General features: G+C 35.9%; 1 protein-coding gene across 1 annotated transcript in view; it reads left to right on the forward strand.

Moving 5' to 3' along the window:
* Positions 1-11,533: 11,533 nt before the first annotated feature.
* Positions 11,534-23,469, forward strand: part of CPS1 (carbamoyl-phosphate synthase 1) — a 128,591-nt gene continuing 116,655 nt past the window's right edge. The window contains 1 exon segment of the mRNA XM_030323767.1: positions 11,534-11,801. Coding sequence (XP_030179627.1) covers positions 11,676-11,801 — 126 coding nt within the window. The 5' untranslated portion in view covers positions 11,534-11,675.

The raw sequence follows: 23,469 nt of genomic DNA on the forward strand, positions 1-23,469 counted from the left end.
ATGCCTTGATTTCTTATACTATCATTGTGAAATAGCTGGATGTCCTACCTTCAGTGTTCAAGAGTCATCTTGGCTTGTTATCATACCTGTTTCACATCATCATGGTTGCCTAGAAGCTGAGCCAAAGACTCTACTTATAAACTCCAAGGACTGAAATTAACAGTTACAAAAAATTGATGGTGTTCAATGGACGTATTTGCCGATGTTTTTGTCAATTAGTGTTATAGACAACTTTTATGTAAATGCAAACATTTTTAAAAAGAATGTTTTCTTTAAAAGGCTGATTTTCATTGAAATTGATTCTGGTCTCTAAAGCAGAGAGTTAGCTGCAGTGATAATTTACCAAAAAAAATGCAGACAATTCAGGACTTTAATTTTAGATTATTAAAAATGTTTATTTTCAGATTTGAGTACTGTTTTCTCAGTACACTGTGGTATTTCAACGTGCTTTTAAACATTATCGAGATAAGAATTGGGATACCTTCACAGTAAAGAAGTGTCCTGTTTTTCTTACCCCCTGTATTAAAAATGGAAGGAAATGGGAGGTACATACCCTAGCAGTTCTTTTTTCTAGTGTCACAGAATGATCATTAGATATATAGGCACTCTGATCGCCACATGAATGGGGAAATTAAACTACACTCCTGAAAGACCTTTAGTTGAAGGTTTCAGTAAACTTTCAGGTTTAAAGTTTTTGAAACTTATATGAATATAAATATAAGAAAAAAATCATGTCCTAATAAAGATCTGTCTTTTTTTTTTTTTTTATTTAAAAAAAATTTTTTTTTTCAATGTTTATTTATTTTTGGGACAGAGAGAGACAGAGCATGAAGGGGGGGGGGCAGAGTGAGAGGGAGACACAGAATCGGAAACAGCTCCAGGCTCCGAGCCATCAGCCCGGAGCCTGACGCGGGGCTCGAACTCACGGACCGCGAGATCGTGACCTGGCTGAAGTCGGACGCTTAACCGAATGCGCCACCCAGGCGCCCCAAAAGATCTGTCTTTTATTTAAAAGTTTATCACATAACAAATTTATCTAGAGGATATATAATTCTATTTGTGAATTTGGAGAAGAAACATATACTTTTGAGAGAATCTTTGGTTTGTGTTGGGAATAACAATATTTTATAACTATCCTATGTCCCCAAGGGCCTTGTATCTATCTTTATTTTTTTATGATAGGGAAATATTGATTAATTAATCAAGTACTAATCAATCCTGTTAATTAATGGTAGAAAAATAGATATTTACACAAGTAACTTTTGAGTCAAGGTATTTAATAATTTAAGGAATATGGTTACCATATTTAGTACAAATATTATTCTGACCTGACAACTCTTTTTTTTTCCAAGTTACGTACTGGTGTACCATCCAGAGTAACTAACATATAATATACTTTTTCCAATATAAAACCTTATCTTTTTCATTTATCTTTTCATAATATATCTAATCACTCTTTTTGTAGGATTTTTATTATTCCTATTTGGCTTCAGTTTCTAATCCCAGTCAATTAACTTTTAAAAATAAACTTTTGAAACTTTCTCCCAGTTCTCAACTTTCGAATGCTCAATCTGCTTTTTTGGTCCACAGAGTTTTCAAGAATGTTCTCTTGAAATAATCAGTTTCCTAATCTGAGTTCAGTTAGCAACAACATTACTTATTTTCCTCTTCCTATCAGCTGAGGATGATTTCGATGCAGTCAAGTATAAGTTAAAAATAAGTGACATCCAATAAACAATACCAGAATAAAACATTTAATTCTTCAACACCCCAGGGAGTGTCAGGAGTTGAAATCCAAGTTGGCAGTTTTTCTGTAGAATTCAAGGATCAGGATGTTGGCTTCTTTTTCTTTATCCTCCTCTTCTTCCTTCCGTTGTCCACCTCCTTCTTGTTTTTCTTTTTTTCCCCTCTAGAGCATTATTTTCACCAAAAAAATTTAACCTCAATAAAATAAAAAAAAAGACACCCTTTCAATGATTCAACTCACAAGTCTCCTAATCTGGAGGAAGAAGTAGCTGTACGGTCCATTCATGAGAATTTGCAATAATATTTTAAGAAGATGGAACTTTATTATTTATGACAGTAGTTCAGGAGGGCAGAATACATCTTCCTGGACCAAGTTCCTCTGAAGATAGGAGGCCAGGGAAGAAATCAGTTTTAATACAACAAATGTACTATAAAAGGGGGTGGAGTATGAATGTGCGTGGGTGACTTTTTTTAGTCAAAAAAGAAAAAATGTCTTCTACGTCATTCCAATGTAATCCGCTGTCTTTTACTTCATGAAGTCGGTAACTTCAAGACATGTTGCACAACTTGCTTCTTTGTGATTCTCAAAAATGTTTAATTTAAAGAGGGTCCGATACTTGCTTAGCACATGACCTGGATTACCATGGATAACCCCTCCTCATGGCCAAGTTTGCTCTTTAGAGCCTTGCAAAATCATTTGTGTTTACCCTCAACAAACGTTAAGAAAACAAGACCGTCAGAGCTGTTTGTTCTGTTCAGCACATTAGAAGATGATTTCGATGCAATGATAGTTATTGTGCAAAAGTGCTGATGATGAATTAAATTTTTTAGCTTAGAAATATTTCACTCTTTAGAATAATAGTTACCTGATGAGTTGGTCGTTTATTGTGTAAAATTAATGTTGCAGCCATGTTTAGGCCAAATTTTAAGAAATGTTAGGCCAACATCAAGTGTAAAGCTTGACTGATATAATTTATGTAGTTTGTTTCACAAGTTGTGCCATTATGTACAAAATTATTTTTATTTAAAATGTAGTAATTGTTCAAATATACGTTTTTACAGCAATTTCTACTAAAGGCTTTAGCTCTAGTATTAAATAAGTCAAAATCATGAGATGACTGGCTTATTTATTTATTTCTTATATCTATAAAAAAAAGAATTGAAAAGATTATTTTAAGGATCCCTTTCAGCTATCTATAACCATCTATCTACATACTTTTTTATATTCTGCTTGATGAGAATTTAGTCAATACTTTAAAAATTTTTTTCAATTTCCCATGAAGCATCTTTCAGCATAAAAGAATGCTGTTTCCTGATATACAGTGTCTAATACATGGAAAGTGTTCAGTAAATACTTCCTGAATTCATTATTCTTTTAGCAATTCTAGACTTCTTTTTTTTATAAGCAATCATGAAAATTCAATGGCATTAAATTATCCAGTTCTGGAATAAGTAACTGCAAGCAATAAGATGTAAGATAGAAAAATGTAAAACATCTCTTGCTACGTTATGTGAGTACAGCTTAATCAGTTAGCCAGCTAGAAGTGTGGCTCCCTGGCCAATTGGTTCCACCAGGTAGATTACTAGAACAAAAATTGCATGGTTTTACCTCCATGTTACCTTCTTCATTTTTTATATTATTTAACAATTTTTTAAGTTTATTTAATTTTTGAGAGAGAGAGAGAGAGCACAAGTGGGGGAAGGGAGAGAGAGAGTGAAACAGACTCTGAAACAGGCTCCAGGCTCTCACCTGCTAGCACAGAGCCTGTCATGGGGCTCAAACTCACAAACCATGAGATCATGACCTGAGCTGAAGTCGGATGCTTAGCCAACTGAGCCATCCAGGTGCCCCTCGTATGTTATTTTCATGTTAAACATAATAATAAATCAGAGAAGTTGTGGATGCATTTTCCTCATTATTTGATTTTTACTGAAGTTACATTTACTAATTTCCAGGTAATGCCATAGTATCTCTGAGCATTGCTACCTCTACAATCATATATTCTTCCTATGAAATTGGATGTTAATGTGCCTACCCTTTCCAACTCATTTCATGTTGTTTTTCCTAGTTATAAATGACATGCTGGAGAGAGGATGGACGTTGGCTAAGAGCTGAGTTTTGATCTTGGCTTTGCAGCTTATTAGCTGTGTGATCTTGAGCAAGCTACTTAACTGTCTGTGACTCACTCACCAACTTTGTCTGTGAAATAGGGATAATGCTAGCTATGTTCAGTGCAGAGATTGCTTTCAAGATTAGCAAATAATACACGCCACGTACCTAGGTCAGCACTTAGTAGGTGATCCACAAATGGAAAGTACTTTTGTCATTCCAATATAATGGATTTTCAGGCAGGATCATATTTATCAGCATTGGAGCCATTAAAATGGATTTATTTGAATACGTTATTTACACTTACTGTCAGAACAGCAAGTGGTGTATATATCTTTCTACATAGATATAGGTATATACTAATATATTGTAGTTATAAATTCCAGTGTTTTAACTGCTATTGTAGGAGTTTTCTTATTTATTACCCAATAATTGCCCTTTCTTTTGGACTTTCAAGAAGGTTGGAAAATTTTGACTAGGAACCCTGCATGACATGCTCTTACATTTAATAGTCATCTTACTGTCAAAATTCCATTTTTAGTATTTTAAGTTATTTAATATTTAACTTTCTAGTGAACTTTGAGCTTCTTTTCTTAAATTTCACTCTAAATTCTGTTATGTATGGCTTTAATAATAACAGCTTACTATAACTAACTCTGGGCAGCCTGCTATGCTTTATGACTGCTACATATGCTTTTTGGCCTATTTCCATATAATATATAATATATAATATATAATATATAATATATAATCACTCCTCCATAGTTTGTATTTGCAGTTTGTTTTTCTCCCTCTTTTTGGACTGACTTACACTTGTCCTCACTTTGCTTGCACTTTACTCTGTTTGTATTTGACTATGTCTCAAATTTGCCAAGGTCACTGTGAATTCTGAATCAACTTTCTAAGGTATTGTCTACTCTGTTCTCATCCTACAAAGACATAAAAAGCTTGCTTTGTTCACTGGCTAATTCACTATGTCCTCTTACATTTATGCATGTTCTCCAGCAGATGTATATATACCTAATCCTGGTCTGGAATATGTACTCAATGCTCTTGAATGAAGGTGGATTGCATCTAACATTTCTAGTTAGTCTAGGAGTTGTGTCTCTTTTCTTAAAGGTAGAAATTAGTATGGCAAGATTTATTCTTTATAAATACATGCTGCTTCCATAGATTAACCTCTTTTCTTTTTTTTTTATTTCTTTTTAACATTTATTTATTTTTGAGACAGAGAGAGACAAAGCATGAACGGGGGAGGGTCAGAGAGAGGGAGACACAGAATCTGAAACAGGCTCCAGGCTCTGAGCTGTCAGCACAGAGCCCGATGCAGGGCTCGAACTCACGGACCGCGAGATCATGACCTGAGCCGAAGTCGGCCGCTTAACCGACTGAGCCACCCAGGCGCCCCTAACCTCTTTTCTTTAAGGTGCTCTCGAGTGGGGTCTCATACATGATAGCTTTTTTATTATCTTAGGCTATAAATCCCACGTGCCTTGGATTTTAAGTGTGACACCATTTTTAGTCTCTCTTCCAGCTTCATTTTGCACTTCCTTTGTATCACTTCAACATTTATGTTATCAAATGTTATATTGATAAACACATTCATGAAAACTGGTTCCTCAGTGTCTATCCCTCTAAGTACCAATTGGATTTAATGAATGTGTCTCACTTGATTGGATTTCCAAAGCCATCTGATTTTTTAAAGACTCCATCATCTAATAACGTAATATCTGTCTATGGTCATTATTGATAAATCTTCTCTCTGGCCAAACTATTTTATCTATCAATTTTTTCTCATTTCTGTGATGGGAGAAAGTATATGCCTTCTATGCAGGTACAAATCTGCATCACTTTCCTTGAAAGAATAGGCTTTTTTGTCCATATCTTTACTTGTGATGGTGTTCCTGGTTATTTTAGGCTAATAAAAATCAGAACTGAAACACAATAATCATTTCTCCCTTTTATATTCTACTTTCTGGCATCATGACTCAAACACAAAATAGCACTTTCTCTTTTGGAGGGTGTTATTTCATCTTCCTTTACTTTGAATTTGTTTTCTCTGCAGACATACTTTGCCTCTTAAATTTCTCTCTTCAACACAGCATTTTGAATTATTCTTAATTGATGGTTCTTTCCCCCTATTCCTGAATATCCTTATTTCCTCTTATATTTATGGACATAATTTTGTTTCTGCTTAAATAATCATAATTGATCAGGCAGGTACTCAGTCCACAGGAATCCATTCATTTACTCAATCATTTTTCTAGAAGCACCTCCTGCATGCTTGTTTTTTTAAAGACTTTTTGATACATGCATAATTTTCTTAGAATTGCTTTGATTCATTACCTAGCAAGACACACTTCAAGAGAGCAATAGGCAGTTTTTGTACTTTTTAAGTAAGGAATTACTAACGCCATTATTTTCTCTATATTCCAAAACTTGAGGCCTTTGTTCTCTAGCATGAGCTGGGTCTCATTTTTTTTTCAGTTTGTAGCAGATATCCCCTTGTTTATGTCAATAGATCATCCAAATGAAGACAATATTTGAAACTAGTACAAATACTATTATAGGCTGTCGATCAGTGTTACTTTACATTTCCTTTTAAGAAGTTTTCTTGATCATTGATATTAATTTATTTATTAATGGGAACAAAAAATGTACAAAATAAGAAATAGTACTTATACAAAGCACATGGAAATTTTTGACCTCACTAGTAGTTTAAAATTAAAGTAAAAACAAAATACTGTTTTCAGCTCTTAGATGAGCAAATGAAAGATAATGCCTATTGTTGGCAGAGTGTATTGAGAGGGAGACTCATATACTGCAATTGTGTGTAGATGGATACACTATCTTTGGGGAGAAATGTGTCAATATTGATAAAAATAGCAATATTGATATGCCTTGTAACAACATTAGAAGCAATGGAAATCAAATATTTTATAGCTCTTTTAATTAAGGGTTTTTTTTTTAAGTTTATTTTTATTTTGAGAGAGAAAGAGAGCATGAGCAGGGGAGGACAGATAGAGAGGGAGAGAGAATCCCAAGCAAGCCCCCCTGTCAGCACAGAGCCCAATGCTGGGTTTGAATTTATGCGAGATCATGACCTGAGCTGAAACCAAGAGTCGGAGGCTTAACTGATTGAGCCACCCAGGTGTCCCTCAACTAAGGCTTTAAAAGACCATTTAATAACATCAAATATACTCTTAATATATTACCTCACCAAAGCATAATGCAAGTTGATCACAGCTTTAAAACTATGACCTGTACATAGGAATAAATGCTGGAAGAAGGTACGCTAAAATGTTAACAGAAGTTACATTAGAGGAATGAGCTATTATCTATTTTTTCATATTAAAAAATGTTTATTAAATGAAAATAAATATCACTTAGTATTTGATATAATACCATTTTCAATACCAGATATCTTAATGACACATTTATCAAATTAAGTGCTCTTAGGGATTTGGAAGGCTGAATGCTTCCATTCCTCTTAAGAAATGATAAATAAAAGGGGCGCCTGGGTGGCTCAGTCGGTTGAGCGTCGGCTTCAGCGACCGACTTCGGCTTCCGACTTTGGCTCAGGTCATGATCTCGTGGTCTGTGAGTTCGAGCCCTGCGTCGGGCTCTGTGCTCACAGATCAGAGCCTGGAGCCTGTTTCAGATTCTGTCTCCCTCTCTCTCTGCCCCTCCCCTGCTCATGCTCTCTCTCTCTCTCTCTCTCTCTCTCTCTCTCTCTCGTCTCCCTCTCTCTCTGCCCCTCCCCTGCTCATGCTCCTCTCTCCTCTCGCATCTCTCTCTCTCTCTCTCTCTCTCTTCATCTCTCTCTCTCTCTCTCTCTCTCTCACTCTCTGTCTCTCTCTGTTAAAAATAAATAAATAAAAAAAAATTTTAAAAAGGAAATGATAAATAATTATACTAGTTATGGATACTTTTTTCTCTCCCTTCCCCTCTCTGTTCTCTCTCTCTCTGTATGTGTATATATATGTATATCTATACATGTGTAGTAACATATACATATATGTGTGTGTGTATGTGTGTGTGTGTGTATATATATATATATGACATTTTTCAATTTATGGAAGAAATAAATACTTTCTCAGAATTAGATGAAATGTTCAAGTGTCAAATCTAACAAATCAAAAAAGTTTGTTTTTAATAATTTTTAATTTTCTATAGAGATTGTGCAAGAGAGGTAGCTCAGTACTATAACAGTGAAAACTATGATAAATGTATTGATAGAGAAGGGTTAAATTTATACAAAAAATTTTTCTTTTTTGAGTGAATAACTCATAAATTAGAGGATTTGTATCCTGGCTCATACAGCATCTATTTCAAATGCACAGATTTCCCCAGGCTGCTGTGTGTTCATGCATCCATACCTGTCACCCTGCTTAGTTACATGCAGACAGTTTACGTGAGGGGAGAACCATGTAAATGCTATGGGAGACAAAAAACTCATTCCAACCTGAAAAATACATTCTTTTTAAATGCTTTGAAAAATGTCTTTCATAAAAGTATAATATTTCCACTAAATTTTTTATCTCTGGCTTTAATGTTTGCTACCAATCACCTCTTACCATCTCACTCCTTTGATCTATCCTGATGTAAACTCTCAAACAATCTTTTCTCTCTCTTTTTTTTTTTTTTTCAGTTTGGTTGTAGATTTCAGTCTTTCTTGAACACCCAATCTGAAATTACTTGTCATTTTATTTATTGGTCTTTCCAATTCCCAGATGATTATAGAATCGGATGGATGGATTTTTCTTCTTTTTTTTTTTTTTTTATTTTTTAATGTTTATTTATTTTGAGAGAGATAGAGACAGAGAGTGAGCTGGGGGGCAGAGAGAGGGAGACACAGAATCTGAAACAAGCTCCAGGATCTGAGCTGTCAGCACAGAGCCGATGCAGGGCTTGAACCCACGAACTGTGAGATCATGACCTGAGCTGAAGTTGGATGCTCAACCCACTGAGCCACCCAGGCACCCCAGGATGGATGGATTTTCTAAGTCTCTAATTCAGAATACTTAACAAAATTTTCTAAATCTTCTGACTTTTCTCTTCATTTTGATGACTGGAAACATGGACCATAGCCTACATGCAGGGCCTTTTACTGACCCAATGAAAGCCCATTACAACTCTCAGACCTATATTTTTTCTTTAGACTCTAGAGTCATGGTATTATATCCTAAAGTTGTAGACATCTCTCTGAAAACCATGTTTAGCTCATCATGCTTTTGGTTAACTGTTATAAAAGGTTAAGAAGCTACTTACTACTGTCTTTTCTTTGTTCGAATCATGGAGTCCTCAGTACCCTGACTGTCATATTCAATCAAAGTGTAGGGAAAGAAGGGAGAAAATACACTACAATGTTTACTGCATGAGTACCTCTGGGTAATGCAACTACGAGTGATTTAAATTTATTTTGCATTTCAAAAATTTCCATAATCAGTGTAAGTACATGTCATTTTTCTAATTAGGGAAAATAACCTCATTAAATATACACACATGCATATATATATATATATATATATAGACACATATATATCTATGTATATATATGTATATAGTAAGGACAGACAAGAGGTGTCCAGGCATATCTATATTATATTATATATATAATATATATATATGTGAGATAAGAGATAGACATACAGACAAAGGTGAGACTGAGGCCTAATTTAGAATGAGACTAAACCAATAAGTATTGATTCTAAGTTTTTTGTACTCAGAGTTAAGAGTTTTCCTTCCGCCAGTTTCAGCCTCCTCTAATTCATTTTCCATGATCTTTCTTTCACACACATTTCATCTTTGTTCAAAACACTTCCATGACTATTGTGAACATTATGGGTTAAGATCAACCATTTTAAGGCCCACAAGTCTTCCATGTTTTGATCCCTGTTCACTTCCCCACCCTGTACCTGCAGCTAGGCTTTTATCAGACTGTTTCAACTTTTTTTTTCCATATACCATATGATTTTCATGTGTCTCTTGCTGTTGCTTGTGCCATTCTTCTCTGTTTTTTTACCCCTTTCATCTATTTGGTGAACTCTTACGCATCGTTTAGGATAACATAGTTCAGGATCACATAGTCCTAGGCTTAAATTTTACTGGACATGCACAAGGGAGTCTTTCTTTCTTTTCTTTCTTTTTTTCTTTTCTTTTCTTTTCTTTCTTTCTTTTCTTTTCTTCTCTCTCTTCCCTCTTTCTTTCTTCTTCTTCTTTCTTTCTTTCTTTCTTCTTTCTTTCTTTCTTCTTTCTTTCTTTCTTTCTTGTCTCTCTCTCTTCTCTCTCCATGTCTTTCTTTCTCCATTGCATTTGGACATCCTACCATAACATTATCTATTTTATTAATTACTTATATACACTAGATTGAGACTATTTTTTTTCCAGTTTTCTATCACCAGAAACCATGAAGTACTTTGGCTTCAGAAAATGTTTATACAAAATACATTAAGTAAGACAGAAGACTGAGCTTAAACTTTGTATCTTTTTTTTTTCTAATTTTTCTTTTATTTTTTATTTTTTTTTATTTTATTTTTATTTTTTTATGAAATTTATTGACAAATTGGTTTCCATACAACACCCAGTGCTCATCCCAAAAGGTGCCCTCCTCAATACCCATCACCCCCCCCCCTCCCTCCCCCCCCCCATCAATTGTATCTTTTTTTTTAAAAAACAAAGTCATCCTCACTCCCCCATTTCCAGCACCCATCCTATGTACATGCAGTTTACAATCTCTGTGCCATTCTGGGTCATCTTTTCCACTACAGGAAGCATGCGGAGGGAGCTTTCACTTCTTGGCCTCCTTTGCAAGGATACCAAGAGGTGATGCGACCGTGCTGCCTGATCCACACAGACCATGACTTACCTGACAGCTTCCATAAACCTACGAGAGCCTTTGCCTGCCTGATTAAACATGGGATTGGAGGGTTACAGGAATCAATTTTGACTTAGTTGAAGCACAAATGCTCAAGTTTTGAGAACTTTGTATGTAACATTTTAAAAGCTAAAAAAAGTCTTGGCTTAGGACCAGTTCTTCTATGAAAATCAACGATTGCCCTTGTTTCAGACACTTTTTATAAATCTTACAAATCTTAAGAGAGATATAAATAGCCTACTTTGCTCTGGTTGCGTCTCAGTTAATATTACCGATTGTTTTAAAATGTAAAATACAAAACAATGCAATAGTAAGAATGTAATATACTACTTTATTAACTCAAAAAAGAACAATCTACATTTATGCAGAAAGGTTTATTGTGATGTCATTTTTACTACATGTGGTTGCATACCCATCCTTTCTTCTAAGCTGAAAATGGCAATTCTTCAGGTTTCTTTGGGAATCCAAAATCTCTTTAGAGGCAAACGAGGCATCACGTCTAACACCAGTAAAAGCCTTGATCTCTGGCATTATTATAAAGTTATTGCTCTTTAGGGTGAGATTCCTAAGGTTATCCACTGTGGCTAGGTCATTCTATTCAGCTGCATAAGCAGTTCCTTTGATGGATGACTGGTTTTCTACAACACTAGCATTATCTCAGCAGGAGAAGGTAGTGTTTGATGTTTTGTAATTTGTATTACATGTCCATGGAACATCTCCGGACATTACCTCAGGAGGAGGGGTTAAGAGAAGGAGGAGCAGTGGCTGAAGATATTTAATGACAGAATGAATGGAAATTCAAGGATTGCCGTGCAGTCAGCCTTAAACACCAGACTGCACCCCCCATCTTTCTTTCGCATTAATTAAAAAAAATCTTCTAACAAAATTCTCATAAATATAGGTAATTTTATTTAATTTTAGTCACAAATCAACATCTTCAAAATGACGAGGATTTTGACAGCTTGCAAAGTGGTGAAGACCCTGAAGACTGGTTTTGGCTTTACCAATGCGCCTGCGCACCATCAATGGAAATTTTCAAGAGCTGGCATCAGGCTCCTTTCTGTCAAGGTAACAGTCCCCTACTTCTTATTTCTGATAAAATCGTAGGGGGTATAGTTTAGCATGAAGCAAAGGTGTCACTTAGGAAGCAAATGCAGATTTGTGTGCCATTCTGAAGTGCTAATTTATTAGTACTGGCTTTAGTATTGAACCTACTGGTTTAGTAAATGTTCCTTTTCAACTGCTCTGAGTAAAATTATGGCAACTTGCACCCAGTGTAAAGAAAGGTCACAATCCCTGTGAATGTGTAACATGTAAGCGTTCTGCTTAGAAAGCAATTATTTTTAAATGCTATCAGGGCTCTGCCTGTGCCCAGACACTACCACACACAATTTGCTTCAAGAGTGAGGTTGCTTATATGTTCATGAACTACATCACAGTAGGTAATGTGGTAAGCTCTTCTTTATTGGCCCACTGTAAAGTTTTCTCTTCTGAAATGTCATTTTTTAGGAAAAAAAATTGGAAGGATGATATCTACATAATTCTGATATTTGTTAATCACAATGTAGACATTGCCTTTTTTTCCTTTTCCTGCTTAGTCCTTCTTTTAGAAGTCCAAATTTATTGTTTTTATTTTGCAGATTAAGGCATTGAAACAATTAGCAGCTGATAAATTTCTCTCTATGAATGTATCTATAACTGAAGAGCAGGTCCAGGAAGAGAACCTTAAGTGTTCTTCCCCACCCCCACCATTGGATCATGAAATTCCAGCAGGAACTTCCGTTCCTTCCTATAATTTATGAAGGCATTTATTACCAGAGAAGTCTGAAATTACTCTATGGGAACTTTGCCAATGAAAATCACTTTTAGTAAATATAAAGTTTAAGGGATCACAGTAGCTTTAAATAGATTGTTTTTTGAGTAGTAAGAGCTATAAAAAGTGAGGTAGAAAACAAAATACAAAACAACCTCTATCTGTTGAGGTGAAAATAGGCTCTAATAGTTTTGAGTGTTTTCTGCTACTACTTTGCACACTCACTGGGTTGCCTAAGAATCCTTCAAAAGCTTCCACAGCTTCTACTGCTTAGATTACTCCAGTCAGGTTTGAATAGGATTTTAGCCCTGAGTGACATCTGTAGGGCCAGGCGGTGCCTGTAGATGCTTGTAGCCTCTGGTGACAGGGCGGGGAAAGAAAGGAGTAAAAGGAAAGGGAGAAGGAGACAGAGACAGAGGTGAGGAGTGAGGAGTGAGGAGGGGGAGGGAGAGAGAAAGAAAGGAGAAAGTGAGAGGGAGGGAAGGAGAGAGAGAGAGAGAGAGAGAGAGACAGAGAGAACACAAGATCTCAGGAGAAAGTACCAGAAACTACCATTTTAAATTAAGAAACCCAGAAACAACCATTTTCTTAGATTTGGCTTAATTGCAACAAGAGAGCCAAAAAGGAGGTATGTTCTAAACCATCATCAAAGATGCAGTCACTAGATATAAACTCTGAGAGCAAATATTGGTTTTAGCTCAGTGTTAGTAATATGTCAAGGGTACTCATATATCACTGCAGAGAGAACAGATAGTAATGAAAATAATACCATTTACAGTTAGATGTGTCTTCTAAGACTACAAAGTTGTGTCCCTTGGAATATCTTTTTCTTCTTACAAAAACAGGTAGGCAAGGATAGGCGTATCTCCGTCAGACACAAGAAACAGAGAAATTGAGCGACTACTTAAAATAGCATAGATATGATTGAGATTAGAAGCCAGTTCTCCGTGATCTTAATAAGTGCTCTATATGCCCACAACTACAGCCACAACAAAATGATTTAATTATGTGGATAGACTACAGTGAAAGTAGTTCTTCTAGCTCACGGTGGCAGATCTGTTTTAAAGGTCTGCCAAAGTTCACAGCTAAGAATGACAAATTTGTGGGAGGAATAAGCCATCATTTCATGATGTGAAAGTCATTACTCACACTCAATCATTACTGGCCAGAGTTTTGGAGGAAAGCCAGGCATGAGAAATAGAAGTTCTTGAACTTCACGATAGTAAATTAAAATTCTGTACAGCAGTCCAAGGGGGCTTGTGTTTTATTCACTTATTTTGAAACACTCCTCTACCTATCTTTCTTCCTGCCTTCACTTTTAAAACTCTGCTCTCTTAAAAAGTTATATCCAGGGGTGCTTGGGTGGCTTAGTCAGTTGAGCGTCCAACTGACTAAGGTTATTAGTTTCACAGTTCTAAGTTCGAGCCCCCCATTGGGCTCTGTGCTGACAGCATGGAGCCTGCTTGGAATCCTTGCTCTCCCTCTCTGTCTGCCCTCCCCCTCTCATGCTCTTTCTGTCTCTTTCTCTCAAAAATAAATAAGTGTTAAAAAAAACGTTGTATCCAACTTTACTCTTTTTTAGATGGACATCATATTTAAAATTTTCTTCTAACATTTATTCATTTTTGAAAGGCAGGAGAGAGAGTGCGAATGGGGGAGGGGCAGACAGAGAGGGAGACACAGAAACAGAAGCAGGCTCCAGACTCCGAGCTGTCAGCACAGAGCCCGACGGGGGGCTCGAACTCACGGACAGCAAGATCATGACCCGAGCTGAAGTGGGCCACTTAACCGACTGAGCCACCCAGGCGCCCCAAATGGACATCATATTTTAAAGATAGCAAAACTAGGGACGCCTGGGTGGCTCAGTCGGTTAAGCGGCCACTCTTTGCTCAGGTCATTATCTCACGGTTCGTGGGTTTGAGCCCCGCTTGGGGCTCTGTGCTGAGAGCTCAGAGCCTGAAGCCTGCTTCAGATTCTGCGTCTCCCTCTCTCTCTGCCCCTCCTCCATTCATGCTCTCTCTCTCTCTCTCTCTCTCTCTCTCTCTCTCTCTCTTTCAAAGGTGAATAAATGTTAAAAAAAAAAAAAGATAGCAAAATTTACTAAGATGTAGTTACATAAGGGTCAGTAAAGGGCAGTGAGAATAGTTACTAAAGGTTGGTGGCAATATAGCTAGTTATAGCTAGTAAATGGATTGTAGAGGACACCCTGTGGTCAGATCTATAAACATTGCCCTATAAATTGGTTGCCTTCTCAATGTCTGAGGAGGTCACTTTCTTCTCCCGTTGGTGACAGAGTGGGTTTGACGACAGCAGTGACGCACTTGTACTTTTATGTGGCCCTTCCTTGCATATTTGTTTTGTGGCCAATATTTACAAAGTGTACCTTGCCAATAGACATAGCTGTATTTCACTTACAGGGAAGAGGAAAGAATTTCAAGGTGCTGTACATTCAAAGGAATTAGATATCAAGGATATACAATATAGAATTGAAAATGTTCAGTGCTCCTTATTTACATTCAGCCTGTTGTAGTTGTGTTATGGAAAATACACTGGATGGGGAATACAAAGGTCTGGATTCTAGCCCCTCTTGTCCATTTATCAATGTTCTGAACTTGGTTAATTCACTTATCCTCTTTGAACCCAAATTTTGTTATCTGTAGTGTAGAAACACTTCTTGACTTACTCAAAAGATCGTGGGACCATCACACATGATCAGTGATTAAAAATCTATAAAATACTGGAAAAGCAAACCCTGGATGCTTAAAAAAAATTCTGTCCTCTATATTTTAGTAGAAAGATTTAGACAGATTAGAGTTGCTTCATGTTTTTCATGGACTACAAATTATTGCAATGACAAGATGTCTGATGAAAATACTCAAATATTTATAATGATGATTTTTTCACCTTTGCCTTAATATTAAATATATCTCTATGAAGATATTGCTTATAGCAAATTAGACCAAGAACTATGAAGCAAATAATCTTTTTTCACTATTTTGAATCCAATTCCAAAAGTCAGGATGTACATTCTAATATCCTATTTAAAGCTTCTATCCTGGGAATATATATATGAAGAATAATAAGTGGAAATAAATGGATGGTAAGTGGATAGTCTCTGATTTCAAGAAACTTATAAATTAAAGAATTCTGAATTCACAAGTCTTGGAATGTTACCAAGACTAAATAGTTTTATTTTTACTTGCAAATGAATTTGGAAATCAAATGTATTAAATTGAAAAGGTTAAGTTCCCTATGAATAGAAAAGTGTTTAATAGGTATCGCTTCTAACATTAATCCACTTGTTTTTAAAAATGGTGACCTGTGTTACAATTAAGCCAGGAACCTAACAGTCCAAGTGTCCTTCTCTCTGGTACTTCAGATACAATTGAGCCGTAGGAGTCATTATTCCCTTTCAATGGTTTTCATTTTGTAAGATTTTATATTCTGATTCCAACATAAAACTACCTATTTAGCTCAATCTTGAGGAGCTATTGTCATTTGATTAGAAATTGGCAACTACAAAAAGTCCCACAATTAGAATAATTTAGCTATATTGTAGTAGCTTTAAAGACATTCCCAGGAAGTCGGGTTCATAATTATATTGGAACCTCTTTGTACATATTAGAGATGGGGGTAGGGATAGGGTTATCATACACTGTCAAGAATAACTATTGTATTAGACTTTTACTACACACAGATTATGTGTTAGGGCTGGATTTCATCCCTGATGATGCAAATTTTTGAAATAATAGAGTTCTTTTTGTAAATTTTTTTTACTTAAAAAAATTTTTTTTAATGTTTATTTTTGAGAGAGAGACAGACCGTGAATGGGAGAGGAGCAGAGAGAATGGGAGACACAGAATCTGAAGCAGGCTCCAGGCTCTGTGCTGAGGCTCTGAGCTGTCAGCACAGAGCCCGACGCAGGGCTCGAACCCACAAACCGTGAGATTAGGACCTGAGCCTACGTCGGATGCTTAACCTACTGAGCCACACAGGTTCCCCAAAACAATAGAGTATGTTTCAATCCCAGATGAATAGTTGAAGAATTAGTCTGGGTGATAAACAACTTTATATATTTTAGGTGGACAATATTTCTTTAATTAGGAGATAACTTCCCTTTTAAACATTTTTGTTTATGTACTCTATTTTTTATATCCCCCCCCCCTTCTAAAGTATAGATTCATTTGTTGGTCATCAATAGTGCCTTGCCATTTTGAGCTTCTTGCCAAACTGTTGAAAAAGCTGTACCAAACCGGGCTTAGATGAGGATAAGGCAAGTGAGACACCAAAGGTGCCCCATGGAAGGAGGCCATCACTAGCAGGGCCATGGTGTGGCTCCTTCCATGTTACCCAATAGGCACCTCATTTCCTTTATCCGCATCCCAACCCTGGGTAGGAAGCTAAGAAATCTGGTGGGGGAAATGTCTGTAGAAATAGCACTAGTCTTGGCTTCCTGTTTCCTTTTCTGGCTGATGGAGACTTGAGTTTCCACCTGACCATGCTTAACAGAATTAGTTGTGGTGTAGAAGTGAATGTAGGTTCTATTATTGTGGAAATAGAGAACATTCCTTTGCCCTCCCATCTTCATTAAACCTTCTTCACATTTCTGACTTGTACCAAAGGCTGGGGGTTTAGTAGAGAGTTTTCAATATCTCTTAAGCAATGGTCATGCCAGACCCCACTTCAAAGCTTCAGGAGTTTGCTACGTAAGACTGAATGTCCTTGATGTGACTAGTATTTTCTAGGGTAATATAGTGACCAAGGATTGGAAGAAAGCTACAAAAGCCAGCATCAAACTCGGTTTTGGACTCCTCAAAACTCCTGGTTGACACTTGATTTTTTTCATTTGGTCTAAATGAATTCAACTCATAAAAATATTTTTAAGGCCCCTCTGTTCTTTTTCTTTTTTGTGAACTTACTAAATGCAACGTATCAATCTTTTATATTTCACAGGGAGATTATTGGCTAACGTAAAGTTCTAATTTCAATCAATAGGGTGGATGTATCACTAAGAATTTTACTGAATAAGTTTTATCTATGATTTAGAACTAAATGTAAAAGCATATTAATGTATTGCCATAAAGTAAAAATTAGCTTACAATATTGGAAACCCCTTCTGGATTCAGAACAATTTTACCACATAAAAGATGCTCATTAAGGTGCTTGTTAATAAACCTACATTTTATGAACATATTTTGTAATGGAATTTTTCTAAATGCTATATTTTTATTTAAAATGAGAACCATAACTAGAATAAAAATTACTTTTGAATCTGACTCATTTGTTTACAAATGTCCAGAACAGAGAAGTGTTCAAGTAAATTAACCTTGTGATTTCCCCCCCCCACCCCCAACATTGGCTTATGTTTAACCAAAGGCAGATAACCTAATATTAACTTAGGATGTTGTAATTGATTGATTACCACTGTTACAGTACTTTTAATTGTTGAAGTGGTAGGCATAACTGCAGAGAAGTCTCATTAACTATTCCACACATAGAAATTGTGCCTTCATTCTGAATTTTAAGTATCTACATTTTGATAGTACAACTCTAAGAATGAAAAATAAGATTTAAATTACCAATAAAGAACACTTTAAGATTTTGACTCTTACAGTATTATCTATGCAATAATACACTGAAATAAATTCTAGTTTTAAACTTCTTTCTTTCCCAAGCTTGGTTCAGGTGTATTTTATTTCTTGAGAGGATGAGTATCGATGTAAAATAATAGCTAAGAAACATCAGGTGAGCCAGAAATCAAATGTGTTATATGGCTCTAGGCTTTGGTAAAAATGGAAATAAACACATGGGGCTCCTACTTTTTTTGATACACAAATAATTTACATAGACAAATGATTTAAAGCAATACAGTCAGATTCCCAGAGTAAATCATTTTCATTTCTATTACTAGCTTAAGGGGATTATTGCAGCTATAATGTTATATATTCAAATTTTTTATGGGAGTTGTTGCTAAATTAGCTTGAGGCTTTGTGTCCAGAATATTTTACTGGTAAGTTCTCACACCCAGGGGAAGAAACAATGTAATTATTCCCATTTCAAGGATGTGTAAGTGCTGGAGTTAACACAAGGACACAAGGATGCCTGTTTTGTACATCAAGTGAAATATACCTGTAGCAAATCTGGTTAGAATTTTAATTAGGCCCAAACACCATATGGGTTTTTTTTTAATTTGGCGTTTTGTTTATTCTACTTATATACGTGAAGCCATAGTTAGTTGTTTAACCTGGCTTTGGAATACTCTAAATCATATCTCCTGCTGTAATGTTATGGCTTACTCAAGAGCCCATTTATATATGCAATTTGTCTTGACATAAAATGAAATATATATATTCTCCTCTCCTTTGTTCTCCTTTTTTGGTTGCATTTTGAGAACAGATTGTTTAAGTGAAGAATTAGTAAGGATTTTTGCTTTATATAGCCATTAATAATTCTACAAATAATTCTACAAATAGGGCAATGCCATTTATAGTTGACATATTCCTCCCACTTCGACCAAAGTATTGTCATGTATTATAACAAAACATGCTGTTTTTTCAGTTTTCAATTTGTTTTTCTCATATAGTCTTGTAAGCTTCACGTATGCAGAAATCTAATGTGATAGGTGTTTGCCATTAACAATTTTAGACTTCAAGAAACGTCTCATTTTGACTGGTTTCCACTGTCTCAAACTAATAGATCCAAAGAAAAATGCCTCAAAGTAAAGGACCAATATCTTCAAAAGTAGCCCAGAATGATGTTAGGATGTGGAATGATAAAGGAACAATGACTGGATGACTTTTAATAACATGATACTGAATACAAAGGAAAAGCCTAAAACAGCAATGAACACTGGACTCTTTTAAAACTTTTATAGGTTAAATTATAAATTATGCCTGAATTTTGACTGTTACTTCCTATGCCTCAGCCCTCTAAATCAGTCGAGCATAGCACCAGGGACACATTTTCAAACCTTTTTGAATGAAGGAGAATTTAGCTGTGTGACTCGAATTAACAGTTGTTGCATTGTTCTTATCTTGGAAAATGCTTTGAATCATCAACCCTTTTAAACCTCATTTCAAACGAAGAGTATTAGGGTATAAAATTTTGGTCATCTTGCCAGGAAATCAAAATAGACTCCTAAATGTAGATTTACAATGAATTTTGATTTTAAGGAAAAAATCAAAAGCCCTAAAGAGATGAAATGTTCAGAGGAAATGTCACATGTGCTTACAGAATCACAGTTTTGAGATCATTAAAAAAACAAAAACCAAACATCTTATGATATGAAAGCAACAATATCAGCTTCCTTGGAAGAAAAACCAACAAACAGAGAATTTGTTGCAATTTCTACTTCTATGCAAGTTCCCTCACAAAAATGTTTTCATCAGAAATTACCTACAATTTGTGAAAGAATCCTCAGGTTTTATAAATATTAGAAAGCATGACACCCAGAGTTTGTGCAGTTTATTAAAAGTTCCATTTAAAAAGTAATATAAGAGTAAGTATCATGTAGAAATTTATGTAATTCAGGGGCACCTACGAGGCTCAGTCGGTTAAGCGTCCAGCTTTTGATTTCGGCTTAGGTCATGATCTCACTGTTTCATGGAATTGAGCCCTGTGTAGGACTTTGTGCTGACAGTGTGGAGCCTGCTTGGGATTCTCTCTCTCCCTCTTTCTCTGCCCCTCCCTACTCTCACTGGCTTTCTCTCTTTCTCTCAAAATCAATAAATCAACTTAAAAAAAGAGAGATTTATGTAATTTAAAGAAAAATACAATTGTAAAATAAAAGATTTAAAATGGGGTAATTACATGTACACAGGAAAATTCCACTTTAGCATATTGAGATATTATGTGTGGGAAAGTCTACACTCTTACGGATGTTCCTCCTATACATTTGCAGACAAAAGTAATATTTAGTATTAATTGGACTTGGGGACTACTAATTTCAGTCTTTATCCTTCAAAATCATATAAAGTCACAAAGACACATAATTTTGACTACTTATTTTATAATCTATCTGGCACCAGACCACAATATTTGTATGCTCCACACTAAAAGGAATCAAACTATGAGTATGAACTAGTTTTAATGCATATTTCTTGCTATCCACATTGGCTACAAACCCTTTGGTGAGGTGGGGCTTATTTGTGTGTTTGTAAGCATAATTACATGGATAGGAGAAAAATATAACTTTGAAGAGGTGGAGATAATGTTATTAATTGCAGACACAATTGGTTCAAGGTTAATCAAGAGATCTTTAGAAGGTTGAGGGAAGTGTATGTGTATATGTATGTGTGTATGAATTTTATTTTAGGCAGCTGCATGTTGAACTTGCGCTTAGTGGCACCCCAAAAGTGAATGTCCAGCCCTGGACATTGAGCAACTTAGGGGTACCATTAGCCTTGGCCTGAGAAACTTGATTGAACTTTAAGTGTCTTTCAAGTGTCAAATTCACTTGAAATCTAGGCTAATTCTTACATTTTAGGGATACATGCAGAAAGGAAACCATTCAGGTGTCTTGCAATGTTTCATATTTATCTAGTAGTTTCTGGGTTAGAACCCAGAAAAAGTAGATCTTTACTTCTTGAGACTCCCCAAAGCCTTTGGATTCTTATCTAGACTCATTTGGCTTAAGTGTCTATAATGAGTTAGGTTCTCCAGAAGAAGACACTGAAATGGTATTTAGGGAGCCAGATATTTATTAGGGGAAAGAGTTGAGCAGAGAAGTAAACTGTGATACAGGTTTGACAAAGCCTAGGTCAACCTGACAGAAAGCGCTTGCCCATCAGTTTCCTGTGTTGGACCTTGGCCTTCAAATCCCCGCCTGGCTCAGTGACCAGTGTGGGCAGGGGGCTCTCCATGCAGGGCATGTTGCAAGGAAGCTCTCTGCAGTTCAGGGAGACCCTGAAGGATCTCACATGATGATTGTCCACTGACCTCACTCCTTGCAGCAGGGAAGCATGTCCTTCGTGAAGGGGGACTAAGGGATGCATCTCCATGTTTACAGCATGTATAGTCCTAACAGTCTTGAGAACTTGAGGACTCAAGGGCCTGGAATTCAGTGTAAAACGTTCTCAAAGTATTCTGGTTCTCCTGCGATTACAGCATATAGCTGATGTCTTGACATTTCACTTTGACAGTTTACAGATTTACAGATTTTCAGATTTAATTCTTAGTTGACTTGGGTGTGTTGCGGTTCATCCAAGGCAGTTTTGAAACAAAGCTCTCATAAATAAATTCAAGTGAGTTCATAATTGAATTGTGTCTTTTCCCCATTTAAAAAAATTGGAAAGAAGTAGAAGTAAGCTTAGAAAAAGAAAAAGGGGTAATACATAACTCAGTTTAAGCTGAAATTTTCTACTTGGCTTTAAGCAGAGGGATATGATAAAATGGTAGAAGGTTGTGGATTATAAAACACACTGATTACGTTCAGAAACCACTGCTTTTCATTTACTAGTGGAATGATCTTGACCCCTCCAAGCCTCAGTTAGCTCTTCTATAAAATGGAGATCTTAACATTACCTACCTCATTGTTTTTTTTTTGTGTGTGTGAGGATTAGATGAGAAAATACATTGATAACTTTAGAAACAGTGCCAAACACATCATGTTAACTATTATTAATGAAGCCTTCGGGAGGGGGTCAAGGTGGAGTTCTCAGTGATGTCAATGTGCTCCCAAATCCTATTTTTCCAACATAGCTTCATAATTCTATTTGAAATAAGATGTCTTTCTTAGAACAGTAGACATTTATCATTCAAGTCTATATATGCAATTTTTGGTGCAATTGCATATAGACTTTAATAAGCATAAATGACTATATATGCCATCAGTTTATGCCTTAACAGGGTTTCATTAAAGCAAGGCCAAAAGATAGAAACAGGATCATGACAGGTTGACCTACTTCTATACGGCATGCTTGAGGCATGTTATGCTTTATTTTTTCAAATATAAGGATTATTCCAGAATTATAATAGAAAGAAAACAAAATGGGAGGTACTTTAACACATGGACTCAAAGTAGAGAAAAATTGAAGTATATGTGTCATCTTTAGTTATTATTCTCAAAATTAGTTAACATTGTTATTGAGCACCAAGTATGTACTAGCACTAAATGTAATGTCTGCAACAATATCAATAAAAATATGGCAGCCTTAGTTTTTTCAGAGGTGGATAAAAACAGACTGATTATTAGTTGTAAACTATTTGGGGATTTGGTATAGGAATGCAATATTTTGAAACTGCATTAGTGAGTTAAATGAATTTGCTAATGACATATAGTAAAATTTGACAAGTATTTTAAGTGACAAGTAAAGGGAAAAAGGAGAATAATTGGATTGTGTATGCTGCATGTACTTTAGTCCTTGTCTCCAGTAGTGGAGGAGTAGATTTATTTCAACGTAAGATTGATATTAATAATAGAAGCAACCCATTAGGAAGCCCAAAGAATGAATATTAGAAAGCATCTTCTAGAATCTTCTGAAGATGTTAGCTGTATGACACACCTAGTTGGCATTGAAACCTAAGGATGCTTATGAGGCAAGTGTTGCTCTTGAGTCCCAACTCATTCTTTATTTTCATCTTCCACCCTTTAGCACGAACTATCCCTATGGGGGACATCTGTCTTTATTCCAAGTAAAAAAAGAAAAAAAAAAAAAGCAGACAAGACACAGTAGCCAGTGGGCCTCAAAGAATTGTTTTGAAAACTCATGATACCAGCATGAGAACAACATCCTAACATCACACAATGGCCCATATTTCTGTGCATTCCCCAAGTATGTAGAGACTACCTTATTGTGTGAACAGTGGTGAGCTATTTCTGTGAGGATACAAAATTGAATTAGGCATTGGGTTTTTCCATCCAAGAAGTCATGATCTGGCAGGGTAGAAGAGTAACTTAAGCAATTAAAACAAAAGGTAACACCC

The sequence above is a fragment of the Lynx canadensis genome, chromosome C1 (assembly GCF_007474595.2).
Source record: "Lynx canadensis isolate LIC74 chromosome C1, mLynCan4.pri.v2, whole genome shotgun sequence".
NCBI classification, from domain to species: Eukaryota; Metazoa; Chordata; class Mammalia; order Carnivora; family Felidae; genus Lynx; species Lynx canadensis.